The sequence below is a fragment of the Hippocampus comes genome, unplaced genomic scaffold (assembly GCF_001891065.2).
Source record: "Hippocampus comes isolate QL1 unplaced genomic scaffold, H_comes_QL1_v1.1 scaffold55, whole genome shotgun sequence".
In the NCBI taxonomy this organism is placed as follows: Eukaryota; Metazoa; Chordata; class Actinopteri; order Syngnathiformes; family Syngnathidae; genus Hippocampus; species Hippocampus comes.
In genome coordinates, this window is record NW_017806170.1 from 1358400 (window position 1) to 1380317 (window position 21918).

The following is a 21918-nucleotide window of genomic DNA, read 5'->3' on the forward strand; positions in this document are numbered from 1 at the left end:
GAGTCTCCGTTCATGCGAAAACCTCTCACAGGTGCAATTACAACTGAGAGCTCTAAAAATATAGACATGAGTGTGACTTTTGGCATCACGATTGGTCTTAAGAAATATTCATTATCACAGCTGTTAAAATGTACTGTCAAACTAAGGAGGAAAAAACAGAATTAAACCCTGTGGCTCGAAAACAACCACCTGTCAGTCCGCTAGCTTCATGTTCATGCTAATTAAAATCCGTGACAGTTCGTTAACCGTTTAAGCAACGCAAATGCTTTATCCACCGTGTAGAATTGCTAATATGAGTGCCGTACCGAAGAGCCCAGACTCAGTGAAGCATTATTATGAATCCCACTTGAGTTCAAAGCAAGACAAACCTGACTGTACTATGATTGACTGCTGCTTCCAAGGACTGCCGAGGTTCATAATAACACCTCAATCATCACGACAGTAAAACCCAACATCCGAGACACGTGAATTTCCAACCACATCCACCCTGTTTACGCATCACGCAAGCCGACCGAGGGGATGGGGGTGGGTGGGAGGGGGGACGCAATGTTGATGTCTGTTTTGTTGTGGGACGCTTTGAAAGCAGTCGTCCTTAATTAGATTTCCCCGAAACACAGCCTCACCTCTGTCTCATTGTGTTTGCCGATAGGCGCCGACAGGAAACGTCCGCCGTTTTTACTCCCGCAATAACACGCCCTCCGTGCAGCTTTGCTCTCTCCCTGACACGCGAGCGCATGAGGCAAACAGTAACCCATTGAAAAGGCGAACGATAACAGATTGCTTATCTTTGGACACACAAAAGCCCATTGAAAAAGGACAAGGTCACCTGTTTGGATATCAAGGGGGGGGGGAAAAAACTAGGCTAGAATATCAAAAGAGTCTGAAAGATGGAGATATTGAGGAGCTAATTCACCAAAATCGATGACCAGAGACAGTCGACTTTTCAGTCGAAATGTGGAAGATCTGTTGAAAACAGTGACTGAATAGCCGCGACGTACTTCAACAACTTTGGTCCTTAACTCATTCAGTGCCAGCCATTTTGATGCACTTCTTCACACTACCACGTGAAAAAAAGAATCATAAATGGTCAAATGTAACAGGTTACAATTCACTATTAATTGCAGCAAACCATTTCTATTATTGTTGTTGTGATTTCGCGTATATTTATATATATATTTTTTTTGTTGCTGCTCGTACGTTTGCGTAGCAGAACATTCTTTTTACGCTTGCAGAACAATGAAGAATGGTCGATAAGCACACTGTGCGGTTAATAATAGTCCGCTCCACTTTCATTTCATCACATTTCCCCTGATCGTGGTCATTTTTGACATAATTCAGCCAACGGGGTGTCACGCCGCATTGCTCGGCATCCCAGTCAAGATAAAACACCTGAACTTGGCTAGGATGTTTTATTGATGACATGGAAGCTTTGGAGCAGAGGCGAAGCGCAATGCTGAGAGCCGAGGGGCTCTCGGTTTTGATCTTAACTCGCAAATTCATGCATGAAGCACATCTAACATCGACGGTTTGACTGCGGGTGTTCTGGCAATGACTGGGATGACATGCACTACATTACGTTCAAATTTGACGCCTGGAAATTGGCGAAAGCGGACTTAAAATGGCTGATTCAATCCAAAATGGCAGAGCCGAAGTGTCTTTTTTGGGGATGGGGTCTCATGCTAGTTTCGGGGGTTGAATTTGCGCACATTCGAGGCCCTCGTACTTTGACTGACTCAGACGATGAAATTCACTCAGCGGGAAGAAAAAAACTGTGGTGACTGTAAAGCCTTTTTGCCTATTCCGTCTAATGTGGACGGAGCATCGCACCAAAGTTTGATGATCATTTTTGAGGATTCAGCGAACAAAAACTGAAATAAGTCGCCACAAGGTTTTCATTGAGCAACTTCTCTCAATTGAGCCCAAATCTGTAGCAGGTATCCGAAACAGATGAACGACTATAAAAAAGCCAGATCTGTCCCGAGACATTAACAAGTTGAACAAAAACTAACATTTTGGGGAGAAAAAAAAATCCTGAGCAAAACAAAATGGTTAAAAACAAAACAAAACAGGAAAAGTAACAATGTCATATGTTTATAAAACTACTGTATTATAAAACTACGGTCAAAAATGTTTCCTTTGTTTTCATCATTATCAATTAATATCACACATGTGCTTTCGGGTTCATTTTAAATGGATTTGTTTTGGTCATCCCACCCCAGAGGAGCAGACCACAGACACACACAAACAATCCAAACACACTTCCTCCTCTTACACTGTCAAACACCTCCGCCTTCACAACGTGCGGCGCACGCTCTCTCTTCTTTGTCGCCGCGTTTATTGTGCGATGAAAAAATAAAACCCAAAGGCTCAGACCACTGCATCAAAGTCGGAACGACTTGAAAGCTGTGATTCGAGTGTGCACGCACGTGCTAAGCCGTAGAAACAATGGCATGATGTGTGAAAAAACAAAACATAACAGGAAAAAAAAACACTGTACAGTCTGGGTGGCTTTGAGTACAGCGTCTGCTGCGTGCCTCGTTGTCCTCCTCTTGACAGGTGGAGGGGATTCGGAATCAAGGGGGACACGCACACATAAAGCCAAACCTCACCGACACATGCTTCATATTTTTTTTCTTCACACCTGTTGTGGGGTAGCGCTGCCGCACACTGTGGTGCCAGGGCGGCGCGAGCGGCACGTTGCATGTCGACACCGCCTGCTTTCAGGCCAAACACAGGATGAGGGATTAGAGAAGATGGACACAAGGAAGGCGCAACACAAACACGTGGAAAATACTCCACATGGAATTCTTGGATGGATTGTATTTTTGACACGACCAGAGGCCAGATGAACCTCAACCAATACCAAAAGATAGCAGACAGCAGCAGATTCCGCTCATTAGCTTAGCGGCTAATGTAAAACTGTATTTGGGGAGGTGCTATTCACGAAATAGAAAACAATATTAGATGAACTTGAACAATTTCGTCAAAATATTTGATGATACTGGACCAACCAATACCAGTATTCTGATAATGATAGTTCCTACGACAGGCATTGTGCCACTCGGTACACAATAGAAAATAATTTCACGTAGCAAATGTCTCTCTCTCTTTTTTTAGGGGGACACATGAAGTGTCACAAAGTATCTGGCCGTCTGGCTTTGACACAAGGGAAGGCCATTTTGCAGTCATGTTTGTTAAATTGCCATTAATTGCTTAAAGGGTTCTAACAGTGACATAGATGCTAATCATTGCTCATGTTAGCATGAGCCTTAAGCTAGCGATATAAAGGCTAAGCTTATGCGGCTGTTTTCAATACACAATAACCATGAAATGAAAGCTGGTAATCTGAACTTTTGTCTTCATATTCATCTGCGTTCTGTTGTATTCTTGTTATTTTATGTTACATGGTCTGTAAAGCACTTTGTTACAGCTGCAGCTGGTGTGAAAGTGCTACATAAATAAAGACTTAATTGTATCAAAACAGAACTGGGAAAAGGGAAGGGAATTTCATCACTGCTGTTCTTTAGATGGGGGGAGGCTGGGAAAACTTTGGGAAGGTACACCTCGTCCCAAATGGATGTTAAGCCACGGGGCATGAAGCCGTGGGTTGATGAAGAGTGTGTGTGTAGGGGCTCCCCTGATAGCAGCGCTATTTTGGAGAGACTTGAGCAGGAGAGGCATTTCTTCCCTATCTGCCGTTCGCAGCCTGGAGGAGGTGCGAGGCAGGTCTGCATCCATTCCATTCGCAGCTTCTTCAAGCCGGGAATAAAAACAGCACAAGCAAAACACTCGGGTGCACCTCTGCGCTTTTTTAAAGTGGAACTTGTTCCTGTGAAGCCTGCACAGGCAAGTACAAGCAAACAGTAACACCTTGAATGGCGGATTCCATACATTTCTTCCAAACACTGAAGGGCATGTTTATCCGCCTTGCCAGCAAATTACAGGGGTGAGAGCAAAGGGAAGGTTCCGCTGGAACAAAACAGTGGGACGCTGCCAAATCCGAGGGAGCGGGTGGGGCAGACTGGTAGGGGTCAAGGCCCGAGAAAGGTTGTTTACAGATAAGGCGGGCTGGAAAATGGATGAGTGTTAGTGGGTAAAATCACAATTTCCCCACCTTCAAACCACAGGAGCATTGAACGCCACCACAACATGTTTGCCGTTTGCACCGAGCGATGAAAATCATGAGGCCTTGCGGGTTCAAAATGAAACGGACCACAAATATCTAGATATTTTACTGCCGATTTCATTTCTCTCGAACGCTCCTGAAGCAGTTACGACCGAAGCATAAAAGCTCTGTGGGGTGGTGGGGGTATTGGCCAAGAGATGCTGGAATTGTCCCAAAATTGAAACTGCATATTTCAAATACCAAAAAGGCGGTTCGAGGATTGCTTTCCATGTGGATGGGAGGAGGTTCAAAAAGATCTTTCTCACAGTGCTCTGGCGCCCTCTGCAGGCACCCTTTTCTTTTTTTAAGAGTAGCTGGAGGACTTGTCAGAGGCCAGTGACTGCGAAACTAGTTAAAACAAAGTACTGACAAATGCTTAAAAAAAAAAAAAATTAAAGAAATTAAAATATTAGATCTTCAGGTACCACCATCAGGATAGAGTACAGCAAGTCTACATACAAAACAAGGTGGACGCATGTATGTTTAATTCTTGTTACATTGTGGTTTGATCATTAATATTGCGCTGAACTAATTGGGGGGGGGGTTAAGTGGTGGAAAATGTGATGTATTTTGTACCTGTTCAATACAAGCGAACTGTATTTTTTGCTCAACTTTAAACAAAGTTTAACACCACCACCATCAGCACCACTCGCTCCACACTGAAAATCAATGGAATAAGGTAATGGGAGTTTTTTTTTTTTTTTTTTTTAAGTAAAACAATTACAGTCGTGCCAGCCATCAACGTACAACATACCTTACCGGGTAGATGTAAAACAGGGTTGCCGAAGTCCGCTCCTCAATAGTCCCAAAGCCAGCCTGTTTGAGACGGCTCCGTCCTCTAAAACATCAGATTCAAATGATCAGCATCGTGATCAGGCTTCTACAAAGCTTGCTGATGAGTCGATCAGGTTTGCTGCAGGAGTGAGACATCAAAAACAAGGTGGACAGAGACTCTCAAGGACGGGATTTGGGCATCCCTGATGAAAAAGATTCACTTACAATGAATTTGAACATATGCCAAAGACTCGAGACCAGCGGTGTCAAACTCACTTTTGTCACGGGCCACTTTGGAGTTATGTCTTCCCTTGGCCATTATGACAGTGAAACCAAATGTTTCGTCTTATATCCTATGATTACTTGCACACAACAAATTGGTGGATGGCTAGTTTTGAAATCAGTCAACTACAACAGCTTGTTCAATTATTGTTCAAGTGAGTGAAAACAGGGAAACAAAATTATTGCAAAATAACTACATCATTTATTACACATGAAATTTGACAAGTAGTTACAAATTTTTGCAATGATCATGCAAGTTGACATGCTTGATTTGCTTCCGCTGGCCACATAAAATGACGCGGTGGGCCGGATCTGGCCCTGGGGCCATGAGTTTGACACCTGTGCTCTAGACTGTAAAAAAATAAACAAAAAACACACACATCTCCCCCCCCATTTTGGGTCAATGTCTTGATTTGCTCAATGAATTAATTGGATATTCTCCATCCATTCTCACCGACATCACAGTGAAGATTTTCCACAAATGTTGCTAGTGCTGCAGTAGTTTTGTTCTTTAAATGGAAATTAAGCCCACGGCCTGTTTAATAATCAGTGATCAGTCGAACTGAGGCTGGTTTTGATCATTTTGTATCACGTCCGAATCACCACTGAAGCTGTTTTGCTGGCCACGTTGCTATTGACAACCCAATGAAAAGCAAGAAGGCTTTAAATTACGGCGCTTTTGTTTGTTGGTTTCGCACACAAGAGTTTGAAAAACAAAAATCACACGACAGCATTTCATTTCTCCAAAAGATTTATTCAAGCACTTTTCTTGTTTGCGGCTGCAACCTGTTGGGAAGAGAAACAAAGCGTCAGGCATCTTATAATGACTCCAGCAGGCGGCGGCGGCGCTTGTGCATGTTAAAAACTGCGTCTGCAAATGAAAATGCATCGACTTGCTGGGGGAAGCGCCTCAACGGCTTGGTGCAACTGATCAAATGAAGCCTCTCGGCTCTTTTATATTCTATTTGCACGCATTTATCTCACTTGATGACCGAGCACAACAGTGCATTCCAAACGGGGGATGTTTGAAAACAATGCCACGGGACCTGGAGTCAATGCTGCCAAAACCAACGTTTTTCTTGTGCTGACACAAGAGTGAAAAGGCATTGCACATTGAGAGGGTGCGTTAGTCACAGGGGCCCCGCAACACGTTTCCTGCCAATTGTTGTGGCGGGTGGGGGGCGTGTGCAAGCGCGCGTGTGGTGCTCGTCTGCTTCCTGCTCATTAGCATGGGTAAACAAGGAGAAGGCGCCATACGGACGTCTCGCCAAGCATGAAACGCCCGCCTCATGTTCACCTCTTTTACCCTTGGATTAGTACAGCGCCGCCTGCCCCCCCCCAGTTCTTGACAAGACCAGAGGGTGACGCATTTCTTGAAATAAAAGTTAGACGCGTAACACAACTCACTTGGCCGACAGGTAACGTTTGCCCAAGGTCAAGAGCTTGAATGAAGGAGTTACATCACAGTGAAAATGAGATTCCTTTCATGCTTTGACAAAATCCGAGCGTGACGTATTTCCACACACAAGCGAGGCTAAATTTAGCAGGGAAGGAGGCCAAGAAGAGATTGTGGTCCACAATAACGGCAAATCTGCACGGGAGAATCAAGTCTACCTGTGGCATCTTTTAGAGGTGCAACAATTCATCATCAAATGCTGTGATTGTTGATTCTGTAACCGAAAACTTGCCAATAGGCTCAGATTTCAGCCTCTCAACAAAAAATTTTGTGGGGATTTCTGTCATTCCTGCATGAAACAGGTGATCATTATGAGCGGCTTCAAAATAAGAAATTTGCAAACATCTGCTCTTACTTTTGAAAAGTATTCTGGTAAACAAAAACAGCACAAATCCGCATAGGTAATCAATTGTAGTGGCGGTATCGTTAAGAGGGATGCACAACAGACACACAACACTTTAAATGAAGATGTCGCCCAACAGCGGCGTTTGAAGCATTTCTTGAAAATAGCCTTGCAGCAACCTTCGCTGTTTATATCCGCTAAGTGCCATAATCAAAGTACAGCGAAGCTTAATGGGTGTTTTGTTCAGCTGCTTTGATTTGTGAGGGGAGCATAAGGGGACTCAAAAGCAGGGAGAAACTAGTTGGCAAACTCCGAATGAGTTTCATCAAATGCACGCATGGAAGAAACTTTTGGGATGATTCCGCCCACCCTCTGATCAAAGAGATTTTTAAAATGGTTGCTCACCTGGCCGGCAATCCTATCCAGGTCTCTGGTTCCCTGGGAGGTTAGTCTGCGACCACTGGAGAAGGTTAAAAAAAAAGTTAGGGGGAAAAAAAAAAAAAATGGGCCACAGCTCAACCTCACAACAGGAAACAAAAAATTAAATACAATAACGAATTAAACCCCCCCCCCCCCAAAATGTATAAATGCAGACAAATTAGTTGCCAATCATGATATCCCTAAAAAGACAAAACGCCGGGCTCGGTCCCTGTGGCGGCGCTTACCCATTGGGGTCCTTCTCAATCATCTTGAGGAGCTCGAGCGCCTGCAGCACTTTGCGGGCCACGTTCTTGGATCCGACGCTGTAGTGGGCGGGACACACGCCGTTCCTATTGCGGCCTCCGTAGATTTTGGTCATGGAGCCCACGCCGGCACCCCCGCGTAGGTAAAGGTGGCGAACTGTGGAGGCTGTGCGAACAGAGTCAAAAGATTAGAAAACGACGGCAATGCGTTACTTTACGATCGGGCCAGTGAGTAGGCCCCAGAGAACAGACGATATATTCTTCCACTGATTCAGTGCACAGTTTGTCTCCGGGTGCAGCATCGCGCCTTGTTATGAGCTCATTTAAAGAAAACTAACATTCAAATCCAACATTAATCCCACGAAATAAAGAAATGTCATTTGAACAATGATGTGACAGAAATATTATGGCGCATGGATCTCTGGTGAACACGTGAATGCAGGAGAAAGAAATTACTCAAATTATTTTCTCACTGATTGATACAACATGATACAGAGCACTTAAAAAAACATTCATTGTGCTGTCAAACCTTTCATGTTATTTTGATGTGTGACGAAGTTTGGCTAAAGGTAGCTGCGACTCTCCCGTCCTCAGCCCCACCCATTCGTTGTCAGCGCACCACCGGCTGGTGAGCACGTGGAGCAAAGTCAGCGGCTTTCAAGGTTCCAAGAATTAGGTTTTACTAACGTACGCTCATGCGGGGCGAGCTCGGGGCCCTTTACATCGAGTTTGCCCGTTGCTACTAAGGTAGCATCCGCGCGTTTCACTCTTTCGGCGCGACGGACCCATTTCCTTCTAATACAACCATTAAACTAACGTACAAATTTGATTATTCTTGCTTTGAGTGGGTATGCCTGGAGATCGAAGAGGGATGACGGCGCAAGTCGTCGCTAAAGTGTCAGCAAGCTTAACGTAGTAAATGTGGATCCCACCTCACACATGTGCTCTTCGCAGCCCAACAGCACGCTCCACACATTTTTGCTTTTACACTGAATAAATGTTTTCCAAAATGCTAAGCAGTACAATGGTGATTTGCTAAAATCGTTTTTACCTGCTAATGATTGTTTATGTATTTATTTTACATCAATGTCATGGTTGACAAATACATTTTCTGGGGAAAAAAAGAAAGAAAAAGAGAGAAAAAAAACGTGTTAGAATATTCCGAACTAAGACTGCCGTTCAGGCAACACTATTTATGGTCTGTCCAATAAAGCCTTGCCATTTTACCAAAAATCAATCCAACCAACCAAAATCTGTTTGGTGAAAAATATACCAGTTGTGGGTAATCCTTGCATTTTTGTGCTCTTTTTAGCACCACATGATGCCACCCCAGCACCCTGCTACTCGTCAACCTGGAGAGCAGGAGAATGCCCTCATAGATTTCACAACAAAGACAGCGGGGTGGAAAACTATACACATGTTTGATTGGCCAAAGTTTTGCTATTTGTGTTGACGCTTGACCCTTTACCCGGCCGGGGATTGACTACATGCAACCTGCAACTAATTAAAAACATTGCACAAACCGCTCAACAGGAACAAGAAGTTAGGATGGCGCGATGCACTTCACCTACCGGCTCTGATGTAGAACCAGTTCTCATCACAGGGGGCCAACTCCTTGTGTTTGCCCAGCTTGACAAGGTCCACCCAGTCAGGCACCTTCAGCTTCCCTGACCTAACGAGTAAAAATAGGACACGTTTAGCTTCAGCACAACAAAAATCTAATTTAATGGAACTTCGGTTCACCTTTTTACATGACACATTCTGAAATTGCTAATGTACCCCAATTAAAATGATAAAGAAAAAACATGAACAATTATGACATTGTACCTGACATGCATGACATAAAGATTTGCACCATGACAGAAATCACAAGTGAGCTGTGCGTGTGTGTAGATAAAGTGACTTCCACAAACCAAATCTTTATCAGCGGTTTTAGTCCGAAAACCCGTTTTGTTTCCCTGCACCACAAGATATTCGCAGTAAAAGTGAACCACGAAAAAAATTTACAACATAAATACCAATTGCCATTTCAGGGGGATACACGGTTTGCTTACTTCTTCAGGAAGGCGGCCAGTGCAGTGACGAACTCCTGCTGGTTGACGTCTTTCACCGTGACACCTGGCATCTTAAAAACAAACCAAAAAAAAAAAAGCCAAACAGCATTTAGACTCCGGAATTATTAAGGGGTGGGAGGAAACCCGTATTATAAGTATATGAAAGGTGTGCGAGCACGGCTGACAGTCCATTAGCCACGGCTCACAATGACAAGACCCCTTTTTAAACGTTTAACTCATTGGGATCTTAACCTCTTCAACTAAGAGAGCAAGCAGAAATATCAACGGTAAATGTGCGCATTCGCATCTTTGAGCCGGCATTAGCTTCACGTGCAGCTCGTGCTCAGTTAGCATGTCGCGTCGCAAATTAATTCTTTAGATGAAAAGCAAAGGCACAGACAACTTCATCGAATCGGCACTAGTCCAGGTAGCGATTTCAAGCGCTGAACCGGACACACCGGAAAAAGGTCGAGGCACACGAGTTGATTCTGAAACGGAGACCAGCTAACAGGCCATAACGAGGCGGCATGCGAGCAGCCATTTCTAGCACCGCGAAGCACACAGCCTACTAAAGCTCCTAAACTCAATCATGCTTGCTGTTATCACACAGACTCGCTTTTAGAGAAACAGCTTGTTTTGGGTAATTATATCCACGCATGGCGCTTACGTAAAATTAGATTTGACTGAAATAAACGGAATGAAATGGGGAAAATAATGCAGCGCGTTTACCTTGCTTGTGGACAGCGAAGGGAAAGAGGGTACAAGGGGTTTCCCACGCGCGTTATCAGGGGGAAATCTCGCAGAGTAACGCGAGATTACGCCGACGTGGTGTTTTGGTCACAAGGAGGGGAAGCTTGATGGCTCACTTCAAAATTTTTAAATTCATTAAAGTATGTATATTTGATTGTGTGATCTTTGGATGACATATTTGATTAAAAAGGGAAAATGGTGAGATAGCAAGACCTCAATAATAATAAAAACAACTTTGGAAACAAACTTTTGAATTGATGTTAAATGAATGTCTATCCATCGATTTGTATCACTGCGTATCCTGACTGAACAGGGTCCAGCTGACTTCGGGCAGAAGGCAAACTACGCCCTGAATCATTCGACTATTCAAAACTATTAAAAACAGAAATTGATCGAAAATAAATACAATTACTATACATATAGAATTTATTGTCTGGGACACATAATGACCTGCAGCGGGGATGATTCACGTTTTGTGCTCTCATTCATTATTGAGATTTAAAAACAAACCTATTTAAATCATGCAAATGTCTTATTTTAATTATAAAATGGGGTTTGGTTTTCAAATTAGGGTTTCAAACTAGGTGCGTGTACATCCACAGAAGGGGGACACCCCCCCCCCCCCAATGTCTGGTGGCGATCATAGTTGAAGGGGCATGCTGCTATGATCGATTGGCATAAATTTAGAAAGAGTTCAGTCCGCATCACTCTCTCAACAAATTATTTTATTTAAAAATTGGCCGCCACTGCTGCCTGGGGCTTCACCCTTCAGCCATTCCACTGGAGAATAATTTTGAAATAGATTTCTCTGCTTGGGTGAATATTCAAAGCCAGAAACCGTCAGCCCTTGAGTTCATCCAAAGGAATTTGCATATTCAAACAAAAAAACAACACAGTAACGGTTCGAGTGCTCCGCACAAAACTCCCCTCTCAACCCATTTTCATTTTCTTGTCCGCTGGCTTTAGCTCTGGGTAGTTGGTTTTGATTTCTCGCCTTTTGTGTTGTTGCATGTTATTTATTATTGAACGAGCCGTCAAAGATCACACGGAATCATGCGGATGGTATGAAGCCAGAGCCCAGGGGTGGCCTATATATTCTTCAGGGAGGGGGCGCAGACTCCGTTCCGCGCACCATGCATCTGTCTCACGCTCGTTTACAACACGACCTTTTGATATTCTTCATCATCTTTATCAGTTCCAAGTCAGACACACTTCCAAAAGCACTTTGCATGTTGATAGCAGTTAGCTTTGACAGTCCTTTGTGTGCCCGAGTGTCTCATTTACATATTTCCCTGGCTGGCAGAGGTGGCGGCGTTGCCCTTTGCACATCTTGGACAGAAAGGGCATCCATGATACAACATTTACACAATTGATATGTTTGCACAGACAGGCGAGAGAGATATGAGGCAGCTGGAGGTTTATAAACCAGGTTTAGTCTGTCGCACAGTTTTAGAGGTCTGTGCTGGGGCCGGAGGTATAAATGCAACCATAAAAGGGATACGTCGTCGTAGATTGAAGACAACCGCTTGTCGCCGCAAATAGGTAACGTCCACTTTTTTTCATTTTTGACCAAGGAACAGCCACAACTCAGGTGATCTTAAATGATACATCAATCACACACACTAGGGGAGGGGTGTCATGATAGAAAACACTTCAAATACTTAATGCAAGGCTCGAAATATATATATTTTTCTTTATGGAGCAGTTTTGCTCTCAGTGTGTTTTGAGAAGGCGCATATGCTAACTTTTGCTTGCTAACTGTGCTGCAAAACTCATTTTTTCCTTATTTTCTCAGCTGCTTATATGAGACAAACGTATGTTACACAGTTGGGAGAGCTAATTTCATCCAGGTTAATATGGGGGAGTTAATGGCGACACCAAACGCTGTCGAAAGGTCAAGTGTGAGAAAATGGACAGCTGGCATATAAGTAACTCCAACATTGCGGTTTGTGTGAGGCTCTTGGAGCATGTGCAGGAATTAGCTGCCAATCATCAAATAGTAGGCAGGGAGGGAGCATGCGCTAATGTTCTGAATGCTAATGTCGACGTAATCTGCATGATTGGGCTTGAGTCTATTCAGAGTGCGCGATGGGAAACCCGTGGTCAAAAGTGCGCAGCTGCCTGTTGCGCGTTTGCATGGTGCTCACATTCTCAGTGGCTCGCTTCAGTGACCTTTTCTCTGGCCTCGTTTCCAGCTCTCTGCTAGACCCATCAAAAATATCCTCCCGCTCCCTGCTACTTTGTCTGCCCCTGGACCAATCATGTATCCCATTTTCTCCACGCATCCGCACTCACTAACTGCTGTTTTGTTTGTTTTGCTCTGCCTGCTGTTCCTTTATGTACATTAATGTGAAACTTCTGAAATCAAAATATAAATGGCAACAGCACGATGTGGCGACATCGTAAATTACATCCCATCAAATGCACAGAAGCTTTCACACAGAGGAAATTCTTGAAATGTTTTGCTTGTTTCACTCCAGGCATGGAATTCCTGTGGCTCTACTCCCTTTGCCAGTGCATAGTGTCGGTAGCCGTGATCGTGGTGAGCGTGAGGTTATGCATGGCGGTCGGCGGGATCCAAAGCGCAAGACCGCAGCACGTGAGCGTGTCCTGCTGCCTCGGCCTGTGTCTGGGCTGGGTGGGCGCCATAGGGGGCGCGCTGGAGATCCCCGTCATCGTCTTCCTCAACCTGAGGACGCCGCAGTGCTTGTACACCTGTATCACCCTAGTGTGCTACCCTCTGCTGGTGAGGCAGTTTACCATGTGCCTGCTGGTTCTGCTCACGCTGGACTGCCACCTGCAGCATTACTGGCCCAGCAGGTGAGTCCGTGGTTTGCAAATACATCAGCGACCATTATGGCACCTCCGAATCAATTTACCCGCAAACACATACCCTTAATGAAGTCATAAACGCCGCTCATTATCGCCTTTGTCGCCGTCGACGTGAAAACGGAGGGTAAACGCGTGGGAGGCCGGAGTCGACAAACAAGCTGCTCTATGCAGTAAATGGAGAAAATCAATATAAAACAAAGAGAAAACGGGCTGTAAACATGCCAGGACGAGTCATGAGGGGACCGCGTTACATCCAGACTGCTCATCGCGACCGGGACTCTTTCTGTTGCAGACTTTGCTTGACTTGCGAGCTGAAGACATAAGGTTCAGGAAATATGAATAGGCTGAAATAAGTTTGATTGACAGCTATGTTTTTATTTTTAAAATAGAAGACTTTTTTTTTTTAGTGTCAAATTTAATTCCTTCAGAGATGGAGGTTAAAGTAAACCAAGTAGCCTCATCTGTATACAGGCAGTAGGTGGAGGACACTCTGAACTGGTGGCCAGCCAATCGTGAAAGCAAACCGTTTGCTCTTTGAGCTTTTTTTTTTCTCCAAGTGAGCAAAAAGGCAGGAAAAAAAGGCCAACCAACAATACTGTCCAACAATCAGGATTTGAACTTGACACATAGTCAACCAATGTTTTGTTCAAGGAAAATGGCTGCAAGCAAATCTGATATGTTTTTAGTTATGGAGCATGCCATTCATTCGCATGTAATTCTTGATGTGTTTGCGTCCACACCAGGTACTCCACTCTGGTCACCCGTCAGCGAGCTTTGTGCGTGGTCCTTCTGTGCTGGATGGCTTCGGTCCTGACCTCATTCGGCCAGTTCATCAGCTCCGACGTCCTCGACACGTGGGCTCGGAAGGACCTCGATCAGCACACCGTCGACCTCGGGTTGGACGGCAACTGGAGCACACCGTCACCCAGTCTTACCCCTGCCCCCAAACACCCCCACGAACGCGTGGTTATCGGGAAGCACCTTCCGTATGGAGGCTTTCTGTCCAAATTTTACATGGAGGACTTGCGTAATTTCACCTACGCCGAGCTTCACAGTAGCCACTGGGGTGTTTGCGCCCCGGACACGATCCTGAGCCCGCAGTTCTTGGTCTACGTCCATGGAACGGCTGTGTTCACGCTCCCCTTGTTTTTCCTGCTGTTTCTTTACCTCGATCTTCATTGCAAGAACCCCAAGCAGGTTAGTCAGTCAGATGCCTCCCGGAGGCTCCGTTCGCTGGCTCTGTCCGTCTCTTTCTTAGTTCTGCTCTGCCTTGCCACCCATGGGGAAGTCTGTCCATAAGAGCTTGTGTGAAGCGGCGCACGCCGCTTCGTGGGCATCGGCCAAAAACTCCCTGAAAGCAAAAGTGTGCCCCGAGGTCTGAAATTCAAAGGTTCCTAAAAATTGCCCGAAATTCAGATCTGGACGCAAACAGATCTGAAATCGAGAGGTTCCTCTGCCCATATGAACTCGGCCAAAAACTCCCTAAAAGCAAAAGTGTGCCCCGAGGTTTGAAATTCAAAGGTTCCTAAAAATTGCCCGAAAGCCGAAGTTTGCCCTGAGATCTGAAATCGAGAGGTTCCTCTGCCCATATGAACATAGCTATTTTAAAATCGACTTAGCCGCACCAATTATAATATTGCATCGCAACTTTCCAGGCCAATTTATTGTCCAATCTGTGAGTCGCATCCAATGTGCATGCAACTCTGTCCTGCTTGCATCAGAAATGGACACAAACACTGACGAACGTTAGTTTTCCCCTGCTTGAGTCATGATGTATCCCCCGACCCTCATCCCAGTCTCATAATAGAAATTAAAAAGTCCTCCTCGTCAATGAGCTGTTTTAAAATCGACTTAGCCGCACCAATTATAATACTGCATCGCAACTTTCCAGACCAATTTGTTATCCAATCAATGTGGATGCAACTCTGTCCTGCTTGCATCAGAAATGGACACAAACACTGACGAACATTAGTTTTCCCCTACTTGAGTCATGATGTAACCCCCCCCCCCCCCCCCCCGACCCCCATCTCTTAAAAATGTACTTGGAGCCAGTGAAGGGAAGCCGGAATTGGAGTTATGTGCTCCCTCTTACAAGCTCCAGTTAGGAGGTGGCGAGCAACATTTTTGGACCAATTGCAGACGCTTAAAGAGAAAACTGACTCCAAAATAAGTGCGTTCAAGTCCTCCAGCCGAGTATGGATTATGGTTTCAAAATGCCGCCGAGGAAGGAGATTCTGAATCCTGAATTTTTATTTAAATATTTTTTTTCTAAGAGTCTTAAAAATGTACTTGGAGCCAGCGAAGGGAAGCCGGAATTGGAGTTATGTGCTCCCTCCTAAAAGCTCCAGTTAGGAGGTGGCGAGCAGCATTTTTGGATCAATTGGAGACGCTTGAAGAGAAAACTGTCTGACTCCAAAATAAGTGCGTTCAAGTCCTCCAGCCGAGTATGGATTATGGTTTCAAAATGCCGCCGAGGAAGGAGATTCATTTTTTCCTGTTTTACTTCCCTTTTGACTTCGAATGGAACTGTTCCCACATGGTGGTTAGTGCTGTTCATCTATCCCTAAACGTGAGAACCAGAAAGTACCCCGCTAACTATGAAATGAGGCATTTTCCTTTATGGACAAATATTTATGTATCTAACATTTTTTGGGATTTACGTTACCATGGAAACAAAGTCCCCACCAACATGTCAATTCCTAAAGCTGGAAACAGCTTGCTAACTCAAAAACGGATTGGCAAATCTTCCACTATTTTTCTGTATTTTTTTGGAGGGGGTGGTGGGGGGGTGGGGGCGTATTTTCCAGTTTTGACCTCACTCTCAACATTTGTCTGTAATGAAGCCTTACCGTGTGCGCGTTGCTAGCAGCAACGTTGACTCAGAAGGCTTGCGGTCTCACAAAAAATAAACAGAGCAAATTGTGCCATTAGTTCCTGTGTTGTTATTGTTGTTGTTTTTTTTTTTCAACGAATCATTAACCGCATGCACAGACGCTCGAAGTAGCTTGCAACTGAAAAGGCCACTTCATTATCATCTCCCACGCCAAATGTCAGCCAGAAAATTAATCCGCCCTATGATGACGGCAATCCTGATCACAGATGTCACTTTTGCTGCCAAGGCCCGTCCTTGTTTTTTTTTTTTTTTCTCCCCCGTGTGGCAAATTTCAAGTTTGTGTCAAGACAGCCACCCGTAATAAACATATGAGTGACAGCGTTTAATTAAACATTTTCTAATAACGCGACGGTCCACAGAGGATGTCGCATTATAAAAGAGGGGAACATAATTAACCTGCTTTTGACACAATCTTCATGGTTGTTTTGATTACACTTGTAAATACAATGCTGATCTTTTTTTCCTCATGAAAAAAAAACAGAGGGGGCCCCGGCTCCCCCGCTAATTGGATTGTTCATCTCGAACCGTCATTGATGTGCAGGAGAAAAACATGAAAAAGAATATTTATTATTCTCATGCTGAGTTGTACTGCTTGTGATGTTTTTTTTTTCCTTCACTCCCTTTTGTCACGTTCCTCTTTTGTCTTGATATTATTAATTTTTTTTCTTCGCATTGTGCATTTACTGGCCACCGTATTAGGCACAAAGATTTACCGTGCACATTAACCCATCAGGATTGTACCTTTGGCTACCATGCAGGATTGCGCTGAAAGTAAGTCATTTTAAACTAAAAAGAAAAACTTGAATGTACTTTTGTTTCGGTGTAGCTGCCGGCGGCAGAGCACGCTCCACTCACTTTAATTTCTGAGCGCAGCCTCGCAGCACCTCATGCTTCAACTGTTTATTTTCCTTGTGCTGCCCGATGAATCGGACTCTACTCCATTTTTTTAGGGCACTGTGAATAACCGAACGGAACATTAGAACAGTTCTGGGGGTGACAAGCTCTAATGTTCATGGTCTCGGTTTTGTAAAAAATTTGGGTGGGGGGGAGCCGAGTCCAAGATGGGCTTGTGGTTCACGTTAACGCGTACATTGATGACTGTGCATTATGCTGAGAGCGTACGTTTGGGTTAACGTATTGAGCTCCTTTGTGGGATCTCATTAGGTCCAGCAGGAGTACCCGATAAATTGCATTTTCTCCCTGACGTTCCATTCCTATCAAATCGCCCAAGTTAGAGCTTTTGACAGCGAAATCTGCACACGTTGAAGGGGTTAAAAGTATAGATTGTTCAGGTTTACTTGTCAATTGTTCTGTCTGCGTTGAAAGCTCTCAGCCTCCTGATTATGCCTCAACACACTCACGTCGATGACGCTGAAAGCACCTCGCCGTGGTCACGCCCATAAATCAGTCAGCGCGCGCTTCCCGCAGCAACCTACTCGATTGTGCGGTGAAGATACAAAGCGATAATGGAACGACATCAGGAACGGATGGCGTGCCGTGTTTACCGCGACTCATACGAATGAAATACGACGGTCGTAAACGGGAACCTCTCGCAATCGTGCGCGGCGGGGAAAACAATAGCTCACGGGAGCGACTGAGGCGCTCATCGACTTGACGTTGTCATTATCGGCTGCGTTATGCCCCCGTTCACCGAATGCCATAAACTCAAGGAGGAATACGCGTTGGCTGCTCGTCAGGCCCGCTCATGTCCATCGATTTGACTCGCCGACGGCCGTGCTGCTTGCCGCGGTTCAATCGCGTCTCAAAAGCTTGACGGCGACCTCCAAAGGCGCGTCGATGGCCAGTTTGTAAGAATGCACGAAAATGAGCAGTCATAGTAGTCATATATTTTGCAATCGGTGGTCTGTGTCTTTTTTTTTGACCACAAATGTCAAACTCAAGGCCCCGGGGACCAGATCTGGCCCGCCAGGTCATTTTATGTGGCCCGGGAAAGCAAATCACTTGTGTCAACTTGCTAAAATCTGTACCGAAATGTCAAATTGTCAAATAACGTTGAGATTTTGCAATAATTTTGTAACCCTGTTTACACTCATTCGAACAATAATCCATCCATCCATTTTCTGATCCACTTTATCCTCACAAGGGTCATGGGGGGTGCTGGACAGTAGGCGGGGGACACATTGAACGAGTCACCAGCCAATCGCAGGGCACACACAAACAAACAAACATCTACGCCCACACTCACACCTAGGGACAATTTAGAATGTTCAAACAGCCTGCCATGCATGTTTTTGGAATGTGAGAGGAAACCGGAGTCCTCGGAGAAAGCCCACACAGGCCAGGGGAGAACATGCAAACTCCACACAGGAAGGCCGGAGCAGGGATCGAACCCACGACCGTTTTAAGAAGCCTCTCCTGGCGCCCCGCATTCCCTTTTCTTTGCATTGCAGATCAAGCAAGCAAGCTCCGAATGAGCAGAAACAAAACATCGATGTAGCTTCAACGTCTCATGCACCACCGTAGGATTTGGAACCGTCTAGTCCTCCATTTGCCAGCTTTGGTCTGGAAGGGGGAAAATCGGGGCAAAAGCAGCCCGATTATTTTGATGTGTGGACGAGGCCTCAGAGCACCATTAGCCTTCCCGCCTGTATATGAGCTCAGCTGTCTCGAAGATTATTTTGAGCGATTATCCGCTGCTTGGGCTATTTTCAGCGCGCTCATTTTGACAACTCTGTCGTCTGCTCTTGACTTTCGCAGCAGCGGCGATGCAGTTTTTCTGTTGGCGAAGTTGTCCAGTCGGAAAAAGATGACGGACTCTTAAAATGTGAAGACGAATCAAAAGGCTAATATTCGCCTTTTGATTAGCCATCCATCACGCCAGCCCTGTCGGGATTGGCTCCCTTTGAAAAAAACAATCACAATAAACCGCAGACATGCCCGCCGCGGCCATGTCAAGTCACGCCGCCGGCGTCCGTGCGAGTCCATGACTTTGATTGCCGCTTGACAATCTTTTTTTATGACAGAGCGGCACGGAGGCCCGTCATTGATCCGTCGCCCCGGCGACCTCCGTTGAGAGCTTCTCGACAGAATCGGCTATCGATTGGGCGCAACTTTACCGGTACGTGTATTTGGGTTCCTCCATCTTCTTTTCTCGGCTTGATGATTCATTAGCGGCGCCGCGCTTCCACCTGCTTTGTTTACTCGCTGCGCTCAAACCGCCTTTCACGTCTTTATCTTTATCATGCCGCTCGACTATTCCCCATCGATTTCAACACATGCGCCGTCTTCCTGCTTGTCTTTTCTCAGCGTGGAAAAACATCCACCTGCCAATTCCAAGTTAAACCTCAGCAAAAACAAAAACAAAAAAACACATCAAGGTTATTTTTATTTTTGAGTTTTTTTTTAATTTTCTCGTGCTTTGTACTTTTTCCCCTATAAAGAAATAGTTAGCTATATATCAACAATGACACATGGACACGGAAATAAACGGTGAAAGGGAAGGAGAGGTGACGACTGGGCACAGAAAAAGGAGAGATCAACAGAGTGAAAGAGAGACAGAGAGAGAGAGATAGAGAGAGAGAGAGAGAGAGAGAGAGAGAGAGAGAGGGAGAGAGAGAGAGAGAGAGAGAGAGAAGAAGAGGAGAGGAAAAGTTGGCGGGAAGTTTTGGGATAAAAACAAGACAACAACTCCTCTACGGTAGAATTAAAAACAAAGCATGAGAAGTGTACAGTTCTTATAACATTTACAATTGTCATAATAACAACGTCGATAATAATAATAATAATAATAATAATAATAATAATTATAATAATAATAACAGGAACAGGAACAACAATCATATTTGTTCAACAAAGAATTACAAAAAAAATAATAAGTAAGTCCGCTGGTTTCTACGTGGGATTATTAGGGCCACACTGAAATGTGAAAAATATCAGGGGGGAAAAAAAGTCATACAACCTCAAGCATCTAGTTGTAATTCTTTGTGTGTGTGTGTGTGTGTGTGGGGGGAGGGGGGTTCTATTTTTCCCAGAATAAAGCTGAAATGCTGTTAATCATATTTGTTAGAAAAATGAATAGTATCAGAATAAAAATTGTAAAATATTCCAAGAAAAAATAAAATCGCATTTCTTCAAGAATTAAAAAAACAAAACAGTAATCTCGCAAGTCTTCATTCGAACAAGTGAGATTAAAATTTAGTATTGAGAGAAAAAAAATGAAAAGAAAGTCAGAGTAAAATTGCAACATTTTGGGAAAAAAAAAGCATTTTCAGGAAATGTTTATGCCATCATTAAATATATCTAAATAACGGGAAAATGGTTTCATTGTTTGCACAAAGTTTATTTTTATGAGATGACAAAAAAAGTTGTTCACCGTCAGGAGGTGGTTTTTTTTTCCTCTTTTTTTTTCCCCCTCCAAAAAAAATCCCAAACGAAGCTAAATGCAACAGTCTGAGATCAGCAGTCTCAAGTAACCTGCCATACAGAACATTTTTTTTTTTACTACATCCTTCAGAAAAAAAATAATTACAAGTTTCTACAAAATTTGTGACATTTTTCCCCACCAACATTATGACTTGATTATTGTTTTTCTTTTCAGCGGGGCCCTAATACGCCTTCGTAGGTTTCTGATAAAGACATTTTTTTTTTATTTCATTTTATTTTTTCTTTAAAGATCACTGGACAGTAGTTTGTTCGGCTTAGCGCCTCTATCGGCTAATATTCAGTGTTAGTACGGTATAGCTTCATAATGCAATAGTAAACAGTTTCTTTGCTCTTAAAAGTTTAATTTACGCGTCTGCTTTTTTTTTATACAAAGGAATTCAGAGATATGTATACTCGCTTTGTCAATATGTTTACGTATGAGTGTGTGTGTGTGTGTGTGTGTGTGTGTGTGTGTGTGTGTGTGTGTGTGTGTGTGTGTGAGTGCTCGCATTCAAAAAACATTTTTTTAAAAATTGTTTTATTGAGCGTTTGGCCATCCCACCTTCTTGTTCTCGCCCTTCCCATTAAGCCTTCTAACCCTTTTTTGATCCCTCTAATGACATTGGGAAATAATTAAGCTTTTCTTTCATGTCCCCACAAGTCACATTTCCTTTTGGTCTCCCTCAGGGACGCGGGCCAACGTTAAGCCTTTCACTGGCGCCAAAACGACAAAAGCGGGAGGAGACGAGAAAGGAGGGTGTCGAGATAGAAGGGACGGAATACCAGAGAGGGTGGCAAGTCAAAGAGAAGACAACTTGCCTTTCCCTTATATGTCAAAGAAAGAAAATCACTTAACCCCCCACCCCCAACCGCATCCTGCCCCCCCCAGCAGGGGAGTCAAACAAGACTGAGCAAAAGCTAAGCGGCAGCAATTCTCGGTGTTTGATTTAAATCCACAAGGTAGAATTCCCTTTGTTTGATGTTGAGTTTGACAGTAAATTTTGAGTGGGAGGGGCATTAAGCAGTTTGAGGACTTTTTGTTTAAGTTGAAGAGATTTCACTACCCCATCTCAAGTCAAAGCACCTCTGTAGCATGATATTTTTTTGGGGGGGGCGGGGGGAATGTCCCAATTTAAAACATTTCCCTTTGGTCCAAATACTCCAAAGATCAAGAATCACACTACTTTACACACCCAAATTCTTACCTTGCTCGTAATGAGGGGGTGGACCTGTCTCATGCAAGTGAGCCACTGCTCCGGAGAGCCCAGAGTGTGGGGGAGAAAAAAAAAAAAAACGCCAAGAT

At 44.3% G+C, this 21918-nt stretch overlaps 1 protein-coding gene and 2 long non-coding RNA genes across 3 annotated transcripts in view; 1 reads left to right on the forward strand and 2 right to left on the reverse strand.

Moving 5' to 3' along the window:
* Nucleotides 1-5954: 5954 nt before the first annotated feature.
* On the reverse strand, nt 5955-10569 carry rps19 (ribosomal protein S19). The gene is made up of 6 exons (XM_019896154.1): nt 10487-10569; nt 9758-9828; nt 9275-9375; nt 7686-7869; nt 7426-7480; nt 5955-6007 (listed from the first exon to the last, which is right to left on the reverse strand). The coding sequence occupies exons 2-6, from the start codon at nt 9826-9828 to the stop codon at nt 5978-5980; spliced, it is 441 nt and encodes a 146-aa protein (XP_019751713.1). The 5' UTR covers nt 10487-10569; the 3' UTR covers nt 5955-5977.
* Nucleotides 10570-20790: 10221 nt separating this feature from the next.
* Nucleotides 20791-21698, forward strand: LOC109531684 (uncharacterized). Its single transcript, XR_002171227.1, has 2 exons — nt 20791-21084; nt 21118-21698. It is a non-coding gene; the product is annotated as an uncharacterized LOC109531684 (long non-coding RNA).
* Nucleotides 21136-21918, reverse strand: part of LOC109531683 (uncharacterized) — a 20834-nt gene continuing 20051 nt past the window's right edge. Inside the window, exon 2 of the long non-coding RNA XR_002171226.1 lies at nt 21136-21699. This is a non-coding gene — a long non-coding RNA (uncharacterized LOC109531683). The remainder of the gene's footprint in view (nt 21700-21918) is intronic.

What these genes read in the sequence shown, in the direction of transcription:
- rps19 (XM_019896154.1), bottom strand. Translation starts at nt 9,828, where the DNA reads ATGCCAGGTGTCACGGTGAAAGACGTCAACCAGCAGGAGTTCGTCACT. An exon ending in CTGGCCGCCTTCCTGAAGAA is followed by an intron (nt 9,376 to 9,757) that starts GTAAGCAAACCG and finishes TTTACTCGTTAG; the next exon opens with GTCAGGGAAGCTGAAGGTGC. An exon ending in CTGGTTCTACATCAGAGCCG is followed by an intron (nt 7,870 to 9,274) that starts GTAGGTGAAGTG and finishes CTGTTCGCACAG; the next exon opens with CCTCCACAGTTCGCCACCTT.